General features: G+C 34.7%; 1 protein-coding gene across 5 annotated transcripts in view; it reads right to left on the reverse strand.

The window, feature by feature from the left end:
• The window catches only part of PDHX (pyruvate dehydrogenase complex component X), an 89060-nt gene that overhangs the window by 15526 nt on the left and 59852 nt on the right, over positions 1–13682 (reverse strand). For 3 of the 5 annotated variants that reach the window (XR_012423336.1, XR_012423335.1, XR_001484767.4), the window contains exons 9-10: positions 11367–11525; positions 3714–3778 (exon numbers count right to left, since the gene is read on the reverse strand). Coding sequence is in view for 2 of the 5 variants with exons in the window: in XM_045371670.2 (XP_045227605.2) it covers positions 867–1125; positions 3714–3778; positions 11367–11525 (483 nt within the window). In the remaining 3 variants the exon portion in view is untranslated. Of the gene's footprint in view, positions 1–79; positions 1126–2290; positions 2475–3713; positions 3779–11366; positions 11526–13682 lie in introns of those variants that run through there. The other 2 variants (XM_045371670.2, XM_015434109.4) reach the window with 2 other exon arrangements.

Genomic DNA, 13682 nt, shown 5'->3' on the forward strand with positions numbered 1-13682 from the left:
CATTTTAGTGCACAATACAAAACTGATTTAAATGCATTAAGAAAAAACATTTTCTTTTTAAATAAACACTAACAAAATGTTTGGCAAGAGATAACACAATTTATTTAAATATATTCTGACTCAGGATGAAGGCAAGCGCTTTACCTAGGTTTACATATTTTAGCTATAGATTTTCATTGAACCATTTTTCTGAAATGTCATTCTTCTCATTCATGCTTCTTTTATTCTCTCTCTTTAGAAGTTCACAGTGTTATACAAGTGAAAAACAAGACAGATAGAAACCACCCTAAACATAAGGCTTTATGTACATAAAAAATTCAATAATGTTGCCATAACCCCTAATACAGTGTGATCCTATTTATTATCCAGAATAAAATTCTGTACATATTAAATTCTTCAAGTATATCTAGAGCAGTGCTTGTAAAAGTGAGGTCCCACTGCTAAGTTAATGGCCATCTCTTTGAAGATCACTTCTACCTTCAACACAATTATGGTAGAGTTCTAATAGTTTATTTTACATGTATTATACATTCTCAAATATTCTAAAATGCTCAAATGAGCCAAACATATACTTTGATTTACATCTAGTTGAATATTCCCTTTATACAGCACCAGAGGTTAAAAAATGGATCTGAGTAACCAAATATTCTCTTTCCTTTAATAGTTAGAGTTTATCATCATTTATTTCTATAACATTAAACCCAAACTGAAGATGAAGACACCCTGGGTCAAATGCTTTCATCTTAAATAAATAAACATTTCATCCACTTCATACTTAAATACCAAGTTGTTTTCCTCTAACACATGTTTCTTGATAACAACTACTGAATCAACTAAGCTGAACACCAACTTCTTATCTTTGAGGACTAGGCAAGTCGGATAGGATTCTCTAGGTTTGCTTTAAAACTTTTAAGAAACCTGGTTGCCAGTTCGTCATCAACCACTCGACTGTCACTTGACATTGTGACTGTTATGAGCTGGCGCTGCTGCAGTTTGGCATTTCCCTCTTCATCCTCAGTGAGCTTCAGCACAGGTCGGAACCTCCCAACCGCCAAAATGCAGGCCTGAGGAGGGTTAATCACTGCAGTAAATTCGTCGATGCCAAACATCCCCAAGTTGGAAATACTAGGGGGGAAAGAAACAGCTCTGAGGGAGGGACATCCTTAATCAAAGTTCCCTTTCCCCGAAGCACATATTTTATATATATTTTATTAGGCAGTGTAGTAAGGCAAGAAAAAAATATATTAAGTAATGAAAAAAGGAAAAATGTAGTATTCACAAATAAATTAACTGTGTACATAGGAAAAATAAGACTCTACAGATAACTAGTAAAATTAGAAAGTAAATTTAGTTAAGTCATCAGATAAAAGGTCAATATAAAAATCCATTTTATATCTAGAGTCATGTCCCACATAATGAAAGATCACATATCCAATGGTGGTCTTACAAGATTATAATGGAGCTGACGAATTCCTATTGCCTGGTGGCATCATAACTGTCATAACATGTTGCAATTACTTTATTTTAAAAGTAAATTTAGTGCAGCCTAAGTGTACAGTGTTTATAAAGTCTACAGTAGTGTATAGTGATGTCTTAAGCCTTCACTCATTCACTGATTCACCCAGAGCAACTTCTAGTCTTGCAAGCTCCATTCATGGTAAGTGCCCTAAACAGGTGTACCATGTTTTACGTTTTACATTTTTACTGTACATTTTAAAAATGTTTAGATACCCAAATACTCATCATTGTGTCACAACTGCTTACGGTATTCAGTAGAGTAACATGCTGTACAGGTTTGTAGTCTAGGAGCAAACAGCTATATCATACAGCTAAGGTGTGTACACGCTGTACCATTTAGGTTTGCATAAGTACACTCTATGATGTTTGCATGATGAAACTCCTAACAATGCATTTCTCATATCCCCATCATAAAGTGGCACATGACTCTATATATAAGTTGCTATAATTAGAAAATAAAAAATTAAAACAATATCATTTATAACAGTATCAAAAAACAAATACCAAAGAATAAATCGAATGAAATACATACAAGACCTCTACACAGAAAATTATAAAACATAACTGAAAGAAATCAAAGAACTGAATACACAATGGTTTCTACCATATTCACTGGTTAGAAGACTCAATATTGTAAGAATGTCAATTCTCAAACCATCAAAAGACTTAATGCAATCCCAATCAAGATTCCAGCAAGGTAGGGGTGTGTGTGTGTGTGTGTGTGTGTGTGTGTGTGTGTGTGTGTGTGTGTGTGAAAAATGGCAAATCAATTTTACAATTTATTTGGAAATACGAAAAGCCAGAAGACAATTTTGAGGGTGAATAAAATTGGAAGCCTTCATTACCAGCTATGAAGAGTTGTAGCTTGGTGGTAGTAAACAAAGGATCAACAAACAGGCCAGTGGAAAAGAATAGCATAGAACCAGACCAACACATATATAATCACCTTTTCAGTGCTATGAAAAAGGAGAAATCAATATTCAATACATGATGCTGTGTAAATTTACTATCCATGTGGGGAAAAAAGAGAACTTTAAACTTCACATTATTTACAAAATCCAATTTCAGATGAATTGTGATCTACATGTGAAAAGTAACATAAATGCTTTTAGAAGATAACACAGAAGAGTAACTTCATGACTCTGGGATAGGCAAAAATTCCTAACAGAAAATGAACTATAAAGTATCAACTATAAAGAAAAATATATAATCAACTATATAGAAAAGTATCAACTATATCAACTATAAAGAAAAATACTGATAAACAGGAATTCATTAAAATTCAGAACTTCCTTTCATTAAAAAAAAATCACTGAGAGAGTCGCAAAGGCAAGTCGCAGAGTGTGAAAGCTATTTGAAACAATATATATCCTACAAAGGTCTGTGTATCCAGAAATAAGAACTATACATCATTTTTTAAATGAACACCAGACTGCAATGGGTACTTTATCTCATGAATTACCAGATACCCAAATGGCTGATGAGTGAAAAGTACTCAACATCACTAATTTGCATTTCCCTACAAAGAGTACCACTACACACCCCAATAATTGTTAAAATTTAAAACCTAACATTATTAAACACTGGCAAGAATGTGGAGCAATGGGAATTCTCAGGACTGTTGGTGGAGGTGTAAATTTGTATAACCATTTGGAAAATTGTTTGGCAGTATCTGCTAAAACTTCTAACTTAGGAATTATACTTTTAGGTCTATACAACAAAAAATGTACATATATTCACCATAAGACACCAATAAGCATGTTCATAGCACCCTAATTTGTAATAGCACCAAACTGGAAGCAACACAAATGCCCATCAACAGTAAAATGAATTCTGGTATATTTATACAATAGAATATTATATACTGCAATAATAACAAATAAGTGGTTGCTTCACATAGCAATATAATATCACAGATATTAATATTGGGGGGTCAGATACTAAAGAATACATAATATTTATCATTCCATGTTAGTCAATGTCCAATGAACGTTTAGTTCAACACAAATAGGTTCCTACTAGCTTTAATATGAAAGCCTGACTAGTCTGAAGAATATTTCCAGATATTCTATTGTCTAAATATTTTTAGCTTAAATTTTAAAAAATATTTCAGATAAATGAAAGGCTGACAGGGTCTTTATAAGTCTTACATCTATCTGTTTGATGTTATGGATAATTAAGAGTTTAAATTTTACCTAAAAGATCCTCCTTGGTATTCTTCAGGCAACAATTTTCCATCTCTTGCTTTCTTTGATAGAGCCTGAGAAAAATACAAACAGAATAGGACAACCAACAAAATGTTACACAGTTGATCTTGTCATTTGAAATATTTGTAAGTCATACACTCTCATCTCTGATATGCCTTGATTTGATTTTATGTTACCTATATAAAAATAATTTTCTCTAATTATAAGAACAAACAAGAGCACAGATAATTCAAGAAACTAAAGCTGTTAATCAAAACTCTAGAAAAATTACTTCCTTTAACAATTTTTCAAATATGGGAATTACCCTGTGTACCACCAATTACTATGTAGAATGCTTTAGAGTTTCCAGTGAAATTTTCTATTTTGCCTATAAAACTTTATTGTAAGAAAAAAAATACAAGAATACATTCTCATCAACCTAGTGTTTTTGTTGTTGTTGTTTTGTTTTTTGTTTTTTTTTGAGAAGAAGTCTCACTCCGCCGCCCTGGCTGGAGTGCAGTGGCATGATTATGGCCTACTGCAACCTCCATCTCCCAGGTTCAAGCAATTCTCTTGCGTCAGCCTCCTGAGTAGCTGGGATTTCAGGTACCCACTACCACGCCCGGCTGATTTTTTATATTTTTAGGAGAGATGGGGTTTCACCATGTTGGTCAGGCTGGTCTCTGACTCCTGAACTCAAGGGATCCACCTGCCTCGGCCTCCCAAAGTGCTGGGATAACAGGTATTAGCCACCATGCCTGGCCAATCTAGTGTGTTTTAAATAAATTATCCAATGGCAACCAAAGTAGCATAACCACAATCCCACAACCAACATTCCGTTTTTATTTTTCAGAGTTTGCTCCATCTTTATGCACAATCTCAACCCCACACAATGGTTATAAAACATAAATTTTATATTTAGTTGTTCAGTATTATATGCATCTTCTGTGTTGTCAGCCTTCAGAAATGATTTTTTAATGTCTGTTCCTAAAGAATGCATCTGCCTAATTTACTTGGTTATTTCCCAGTGTTATAATTTGGTTCACGGTTTTTTCTGAATTATTTCAGGTAAATTTTCAGAAGTGGAATTATAGTGCCCTAGAGAATAGACTTCTTTTGGTTCCTGATTCTACAGCTAAATCACTTCCTGAATAAGCTAGTCCAATTTATACTGCCACAAGGAATATAAGGATGTACTTGATTCTTATCACTCTTGACCATACTGATTTCTAAAAATCTTACAGAAGACAAGACATGACACATTAGTAAAATTTTCCTCTCACATGTAATTGGAATTAACTACATTTCTGTTAATTTTTATTTTTCAGTGCTTAAAAGCAAGGGAACAGAGGTTGAGTCATCATATATAAAAACTTAATAATGAATTAAGAGGAAGGATACAGAAAAATTAGGTCACAGTCATTTGGGTAGATAAAATAAATGTGGAGTTTACTTAATATTTTGTATTGCATAGGCAACATAGGCACTATTACAATCACAGTTGGTAACTTTAACTCATAGATGATTTAAATTTTTAAAATTAAGTCTTTAAAAATATCAAAAATCTAAAAACACATCACTGCAACGTACTGCCAATGGAAAAAATTACAGGTGTATGCTGTTTGCAAAAAAAGAGATGAATTCTGACTTATATAGTTATTGGAATAACAGGAGAGAGAATAATCTACAAATGCATTTTTCCTCCCTTAAGCAATGTAACTGTTTACATGATTTGAAAAGACATATATATGAACTTTGAAAGGCATTTTCTAAAGGCAGATGATCTCAGCATTATCCTGATGAATTACCACACTGCAACAAATGAAAAAAATTCATTTTAATAACTAGATTGCAAGCACACAAACTAAAAACAAAAACTCTGTAGATCCTAAATACATCAACAGGAAATTCCTGTCAGTGAACTCGAGTAAGAGTCTGAAATAGGTATGGAGTCTGAGAAGGCCTGTTGGTTGTATAAATTTGTAATTATCACTGGGATCCCCTGGCAATGTGGACTCAAAATCAAAGTACATGTTACCTGAAGCATCCAGCTGAAAGAATAAAAAATGACCACTAAATATTTCTATAATACATCAAATGCCTTGCTAATTCATTCAAAAAAATTTACTGGGTACTTATAAGGTAAACTTTGCCTCTGCCTTTTAATACTGTTATAAGTAATGAAGAATTAAGAATAACACAGGATTCAAGGTGTGTTACTACATTACTTTATTCAAGGAATACCAACTTGAACTTGGCTGCAGTATGCCTACAGCCCCCACACTGGCATCCTTGGGATTACTGAGGGTCAAGAAGTAAATGCGTAGTACAGGTGTTCTTCACCTGGGGTTCATGGATGAATCTGTAGACAGCCACAAACTCTTGAAAAATTAATTTCAATGAAATAGGTTTTACTGAAATTTGTTTTAAAATAAATTCACCAAGCAACTATTGTATCCCAAGCACTCTTCTAGAATTAGATAAATGGCAATGGACAGTGAACATCAGACAGTAGGGAACACAGAAGGGTGAACAAATAAATAAACAAGGTAATTTCAAAGACAAATAAACCATATGAAGACAATAAAACAGGGTAATGAGATAAAGAGTGTTAGGAAACTATTTCAGCTATGGAAGCTGCAGAAGGCCTAAGACATTAGCAACTGAACTGAGAAACCAATGATGAAAAACAGCCAGCCAAGTGACAATCAGAGGGATGTGTGTACTGGATAGTATGTCTCTTAGTGAGAATCCAGAGCTCAACCTGTCTATGATCCCACAGTCTCCTCAAAAAGTCTGCTCCTGCCTCACCAGGTAGAGAGCCTTGGTCTCTTTGCTGCAGGTTCTCTTATCCACTGCCTACTTGCTAAGACCACAACCTCACATTCCTCAGGGAATCTTCACTGCTTCTTTGGCAGAGTACTCTCCCGTGTGACTCAGGTCTCTTCTTTCTTAACTCTTTTTTTCTCCCAGTTGCATACAGTAGTTCCCCCTTATCTGTGGGGGATATTTCAAAGACCCACAGTAGGTGCCTGAAATGGCAGATAATACTGAACTCTATACCTACAGTCATGTGCCATCTAAGGACACTTAACAGACATATATGACAGTGGTCCCATTAAGATTACAATGGAGCTGAAAAATTCCTATCACACAAATACGTACCACTGTAGCACTATTTCCTTATACTATTCAGTACAGTAATTGGTTGTATTGCAGGTTTGTACCATACAAAGCCTAGGCGTGTAGTAGGCTATCCCATCTAGGTTTGTGTAAGTATACTCTACGGTGTTCACACAATGACAAAATCGCCTAACCATGCATTTCTCAGAATGTATCCCTGCTGTGATGCATGACTGTACTCTTCTTCCTACACATACATACTTATGATAAAGCTTAATTTAAAAATTAAGCACAGTAAGAGATTAACAATAACTAATAATAAAACAGAACAATTGTACCAATGTAAAAATCATGTGAATGTGGTCTCTCTCAAAATACCTTGTACAGTACTCACCTATTTTCAACTGTGGTTGACCACGGGTAATTGAAACCATGCAAAGTGAAACCCTGGATAAGACAGAACTACAATATCTCAAATTCCAAACCAAAAGATTGGTCTTACAGACACAGAAAACAAATGATTGTACTCCTTTCCTCTACCTGGCAAATCAACTAATTATGGTGCATTTGGTATAACTGTTGAGTCCTTAGCTATTCTTCTTGTTCATTTCTGAAAGTTCAGGAGCTGCTTCTCAAGTATTTTTTATTTTTAGAGAAAACATTACTGATTCTAGAAGGCTGATAACCTGACCACTATAGTCATACAGTAGTTATGTAACTAGTGTGAAAGAAGCAGCAAAGCTAAGTGGTTGGGAGCAGGCTCTAGTCTACAGTCTGATTGGGTTCAGATGCTGGCTACATCACTTAGTAAGATTTGGGGCAAATTATTTAACTTCTCTTTTTTTCCCATCAGTTGCTTCATTGACCATATCAAATTATTATCTTGTACTTGATAGGGTAGTTTTAAAGAGGATTAATATATATAAAAGGCTTACAGCAAAAACTGGTACAAAGTATGCCAGGTGCTATTATTGTTAGAGTTGTTAAAACTGTTAAACTGTACAAATACTTCTAGAACTTGCATGTCTTTAAATAAGAAAATTACAAATACTACATTCATATATGAATTAGTCATATATTTCTCTCTGGTCAGAGCAGATTTTACCCTGGAATTAAAATCATTCTAAATTTTATCTGTTTAAATACATAAACATTCATAAACTGTTTAAATACATAACCTTTTTAATACATAAAACCTTTTAATAAGCCACAGTACAAAGTTTGATGTAGAAATACTGACAAGACTCAAACTGTATAAAATGGCACTATTCCATAAATGGAACATTTACTGTCTACCCTTTTTGGTGGATGGGGTAAAATATAACAACACTAAAGCACAGGACAGAAAATGCATTTATTACCAAAGATGACTCACTACTATACTTGGACACTCAGATAGATGCTGTTTTTTTTTTTTTTTTTTTTTTTTTTTTTTTTTTTTTGCACAGTAAAGCTGAATTCAATATAATCTTGCTTAACTTGGAATTGAGTCAAAATCTACATTGGATGTGAAGAACACACACACACACACAAACACACACACACTCAGGGTTTCTACTTGGTGCATACATATTTTTAACGACTATTCGTGCACAGCAGCTAAATGAACATATCTCTATAGAGCCTATCTAAAATACTTAGTTTTTAAGCCACCATTTAAACAATCCAAGATTTAAGTTTTTAAAATAATCATGCTTACAAGACAAGCCATTTCAACAAAAAACTAATTTTGCAGGAGCTCAGATCTCTCTCTCTTACACACACACACACACACACACACACACACACACACTTTCTTTTTCTCTCTCTCTCATGTAAACTAGAGAACTAATACGCTAAATAGGCCATGCAAGGCACCTGTTTCTCATGAGAGGCCTCAATGTGCTTCAATGTCCCCTTATTTTTTCTGAGTACAACCAAAGTGATTACATGCATCTGGTTGTTATGCTCTGTACCACATGACACATTGGCCTGGCATGAGAGACTTGCCCAGCTAGAGTACTTCATACAAGAAAGTACTACTTGGGGACCAAATCAAACCCTCCTTTTTGGTAACTTTGAGGGAGAAAATGACAAAAGAGAGGTAAAGAAGTGAATGATTAGATAGGAAAAAAGAAAGGTAAACAGTAAAAGCAAGGAGAGAGGTGGTATAACAGATCATTAAGTAGTGGCTCTAGAATCTAACTGCCTGGGTTAACTAGTCCTCACTGCCACTGCTTTCTAGCTGTACTGCCTCGGGCAAATTTATCAAAGTTGCTAAAACTCCATCTCCTCAATTTCATGGAGAAATTAAGGTTCCAATTGGACTGGGTTAATAGGATTAAATGAAGCGCTTAGCCCAGTGCCTGGCATCACTAAGAACAAGAGTGAAGAGAGCAGAGTGGGAAAGAGAAGCAGGTAGAATGAGAAGCAAACAGGGGCAGCCAGAGCTCGGCAAACCCTGAGTCCCTGCTGGGGGTTACAGGAAATGCCTAAGGCCCGCCAGAGACCATTACACTCCAGAGGGTTATGACTGCCCTTCCCATTGCTGTGAGACCCAACTGAGAGGCTGGTGAGACTGCCTCCTTACCTCTTAAACTTACAGTCTTCAGGATGCAAGGAATACAGGAAGCTAACATAACTACTTAAGAGTTATGTATTATAGTAGTAAAATTAGTAAATTGCTCAGAATCAAGGAAATCTTCCTATAATGGTTAATTTTTTTAATTTAATGTATATAAAAATAAGGAAATTCTAGCTGCGCAGTAAAGTTCCATAACATTATAATAGTACTTTTTATTTTACGGGTTGTTTCAACACTTAATCTCATTTAACCTTTACAAAACACAGACAAAAGTATTCTCATTGTTGCTGAAAACCCTTGATAAATATAAGGAACATACTATATCTCAGCAAACCAATCTCTATTACTTTGACTTTTGAATTGACCAAATTAATGCTATCCTTCTTTTTTCTTTCTTTTTTCTTTTTTTTTTTTTGAGATACAGCATCTTGCTCTGTCATCCAGGCTGGAGTGCAATGGCACGATCTCAGCTCGCTGCAATCTTTGCCTCCCAGGTTCAAGCAATTCTCGTGCTTCAGCCACCCGAGTAGTTGAGATAACAGGTGTGTGCCACCATGTCCAGCTAATATTTGTATTTTTAGTAGAGATGGGGTTTCACCATGTTGGCCAGGCTGGTCTCAAATTCCTGCAAGTGATCTGCTTGCCTCAGCCTCCCAAAGTGCTGGGATTACAGGCATAAGCCACCATGTGCAGCCTCATTTTTCAATTAACAATTCCATTTTTATCTATACAAACACTTTCTGCAAATCTTTTCAAAGAGGAGTGAAGAAAGACCTAAAAATATTGATTCTAGTAGGTTCACCTTTAATTATATCTACCTCTAAAATTCCAAGTAAACTCAGTATTTATGGGTATGCTTTTAAAATCAGATTAACTTGTACTTATTTCTTTTGAGCAAGAAGGTCTACACATTTATGTACTGTCAGCTCTCCAAAGAAATCTTACCTTCTAAATTGTTCTACCACTATACATACAACAGGTCCTTGGCAAATGGAAAGAAATCACTTACCCAAATGAATCAGAAATTTTTGATGCAATCACTTTAAGACTTGTGATACTTCTGTCAAAAAATACCCTCGGAAATTACTGAGGCTGTCAAAGCTGCCCTACTGCCTGTGTTCTTGCCTATTCGATGTGCTATTTTTTGGTGAAATAAGATTCCTACACATTGGAGTTACAAAAACTGCTTTTCAAGAAATCCTGAAAAAGTAAAGTAACTTTGCTTCTGGAACACTAAGTCCACTTTTTTTTTTTTTTTTTTTTGAGATGGAGTCTCATTCTGTTGCCAGGCTGGAATACAGTGGCGCAATCTCGGCTCACTGCAACCTCTGCCTCCTGGGTTCAAGTGATTCTTGTGCCTCAGCCTCCCAAGTAGCTGGGATTACAGGCACGTGCCACCACACCCAGCTAATTTTCGTATTTTTAGTAGAGATGGGGTTACACCATGTTGGCCAGGTCGGTCTCAATCTCCTGATCTCGTGATCCGCCCACCTCGGCCTCCCAAAGTGCTGGTATTACAGGTGTGAGCCACTGTGCATGGCCGCTAAGTTCTTTTAATGGTCTCAGTTTTAGAGAAGAAGTAAATATACTTTAAGAATAAAATGTTATTAATATTGAGGTCTATTACCACTTCCATAGAAATACAGTTTCAGCTTAACTTCAACTTTAAAACCTACCTGATATAGCATCTTTAGGGTTGAATTCTGGACTTTGGAAAATAAAGTTTGTCTTTAGCATGAAATTGTTCTATTTACATGTTATCTCTTAATTTTTGAATATTAAATTTTCTTACAATGGGTCATACTTGGATAAAAACTTTAAAAACCTATAGATACGTGACAATCACTTGATGAAATAACTCTCCCCACATACAAAAAAATCACAGTCTGACTAGATTACGTCAAGACTTTATCAGAAAGTAATTATCCAAAAGTATATGCTAACATTTTGAAAGCACACTCTTTCTTAAGACATACCTTTACAGAGTCAGCAATTTCCTGGATACCCTTAGCGGCAGCATCTTTTATGATTGGTGTAAGTAAGCCTTTATCTGTTGCCACAGCCACTGAAATGTCAATAAACGGCAGTTGCTTTGGGCCCTCTCCATCCCAGCTTACATTAACATCTGGCATTTGCTAGAAATAGGAAAAAAAAAATCTTACTAAAAAAGTGGCTTTAGAACAAGGCAGTTACAGAAAAATAAAATTACTGTGCATTTTCCAAAGTGAACATAGCTAGATAAGAGGAAATAAGTAAAAATTTGGTTTGAAAAAATGGTTTGGAGTTCTGTCAATTATCTTTTATGTCTGCCAAGAATAATTAAACATACTACCTTTTTGAAGGAAGTTTGAAGAAATTATGATGAGGTACATGCTTTGATCTCTTTATATCCTAGTGGGGAAAAAAGGGCTTTCTTTCCTGATTGCTAGAAGTTATTTAATGTCTGTTGTACTTCCTACCTCATATGGTAACGAACATGATCTTGAGGTGAGGAGGAGAGTGGAAAAGGGTAACGATATAAGATCATATTATTCCTTTCTAGCTCAGCTCTGGGATATATATCAGCAGGCCCTCAAGAAATTACTTCCCTATTTAAAAGAGATTTCATCAAATGACAAAATGCCTGGAAATCCTGTCTATTAATAATGTTGCCTTGTATTACAGGTGAAAACGATGCTGAAAAACAGAAACTGGAAAGAATTTCTGTACTCAAAAATTCTTTGCTTTTTAAAGAAAAAGATCCAGGCCTCCTGGCGTGTCATTTAAGCATGGCAATACACAATTTGATTCTACTCTATCTATCCCATTTTACTTGTGACCACTCCCCCGAGATGGATTTTCCACTGTCATGCTATGCTCATTTCCATTTCAAGGCTACCTTCACATTGCTTTTCAATTGCTCTTCCATTTTTCCATCTTTCAAGGCTTAGTTCCTTCACTCATTCAGCAATATCACTATGTTAAAAGAATAAAGTCCCAACCCCTCAGAAGATTTGAAATTCTTCATAGACAACGCTAAAGTAAAAGAGAAACTAAACAAAATCCTCATGAATGAAGAATATCTGGCAAATAAATTTAATTACAAAACGTAAAGAAGACTTATGGGACATGGTCAAAATTGTATTAAAAATCTATTATCTTAGGGCAACCCGCTCGGGTCCCCTTCCATGCTGTGGAAGCTTTGTTCTTTCCCTCTTCACAATAAATCTTGCTGCTGCTCAAAAACAAAAACAAAACAAAACAAAACAACTATTATCTTAAACCTTATTAAAAAAAATTAAAATGAATTACACATTCAAGTTTTCTAACCAAAATGAATCTAAGGAAATGAAGGAAAAAATACATAACAAAACAATATAAACTAAGAATATAAATATGCAATAGAAGTGAGAGTTCAGAATAACCCCAGGCATTGAGGATGTTAAAATAATTATAAGAAACAAATTTAAATTACTCTAGGCTAATAAGTTTGGGAATCTAAATTAAATGAGTGATTTTGGGGGAAAATATTAGCTTTTAAAATTGATTTTTTTAAAAAGCTGAAAATTAAAACAGATCAGTAATTATGGCGGGGAAAAAAAAAGGGAAAGCTGCCAAGATCCCCTCCTCAAAATAGAAGCAGGTTCAGATATTTTTACTGGTGAATTCTATGAAACTAGAAAATATAAAAAAATTTATAATATTGAAATGAATACAGAGGAAAGAAAAGAAGAAATAATCCAAATTCATTGAATGAAGCCAATGATTAGGGGAAAAAGGTCTGATAATGTTGGCACAAAATTTAAATTACCACTACTTTGGACTCTAGATACAAAAATTATCCAATGAAATATTAACAAATAGCTTATGCCTATTAGAGATTTATTTAAGGAGTGCAAAAATGATTCACAGTTAATGATATTAATCACAAGAGTCAATTAATAATTAAATCATTAATATAATTCAAAATATTTCATCAAAAGAGAAAAGTTATATGAATAATTAGATAATGCTGAAAATGCATGCTTTTTAAGTTCTGTATTAACGTATTTTTCAGAATCCAGAGTGCTAACCATTACACCATGGAACCCTCCTTAATGTATTTTTCAAGAAATAAAAACAAGTTAATTATAAATGTACTTTAAATACAGTCTGTTAACAAGCAGTGATCCCAGAAAATAGCCTCATTACAGAAAGAAGGCATGATGAAAAATAGTGCCAGGCAGGAAGGCAGGAAGCCAGGGTTCTAGATTTACATCTAAAGGCAGCTAGGTTTACATCACCTCCACTGAACTGCAGGCTCATATGTTCAC

The sequence above is a fragment of the Macaca fascicularis genome, chromosome 14 (genome assembly GCF_037993035.2).
Source record: "Macaca fascicularis isolate 582-1 chromosome 14, T2T-MFA8v1.1".
Lineage (NCBI taxonomy): Eukaryota > Metazoa > Chordata > Mammalia > Primates > Cercopithecidae > Macaca > Macaca fascicularis.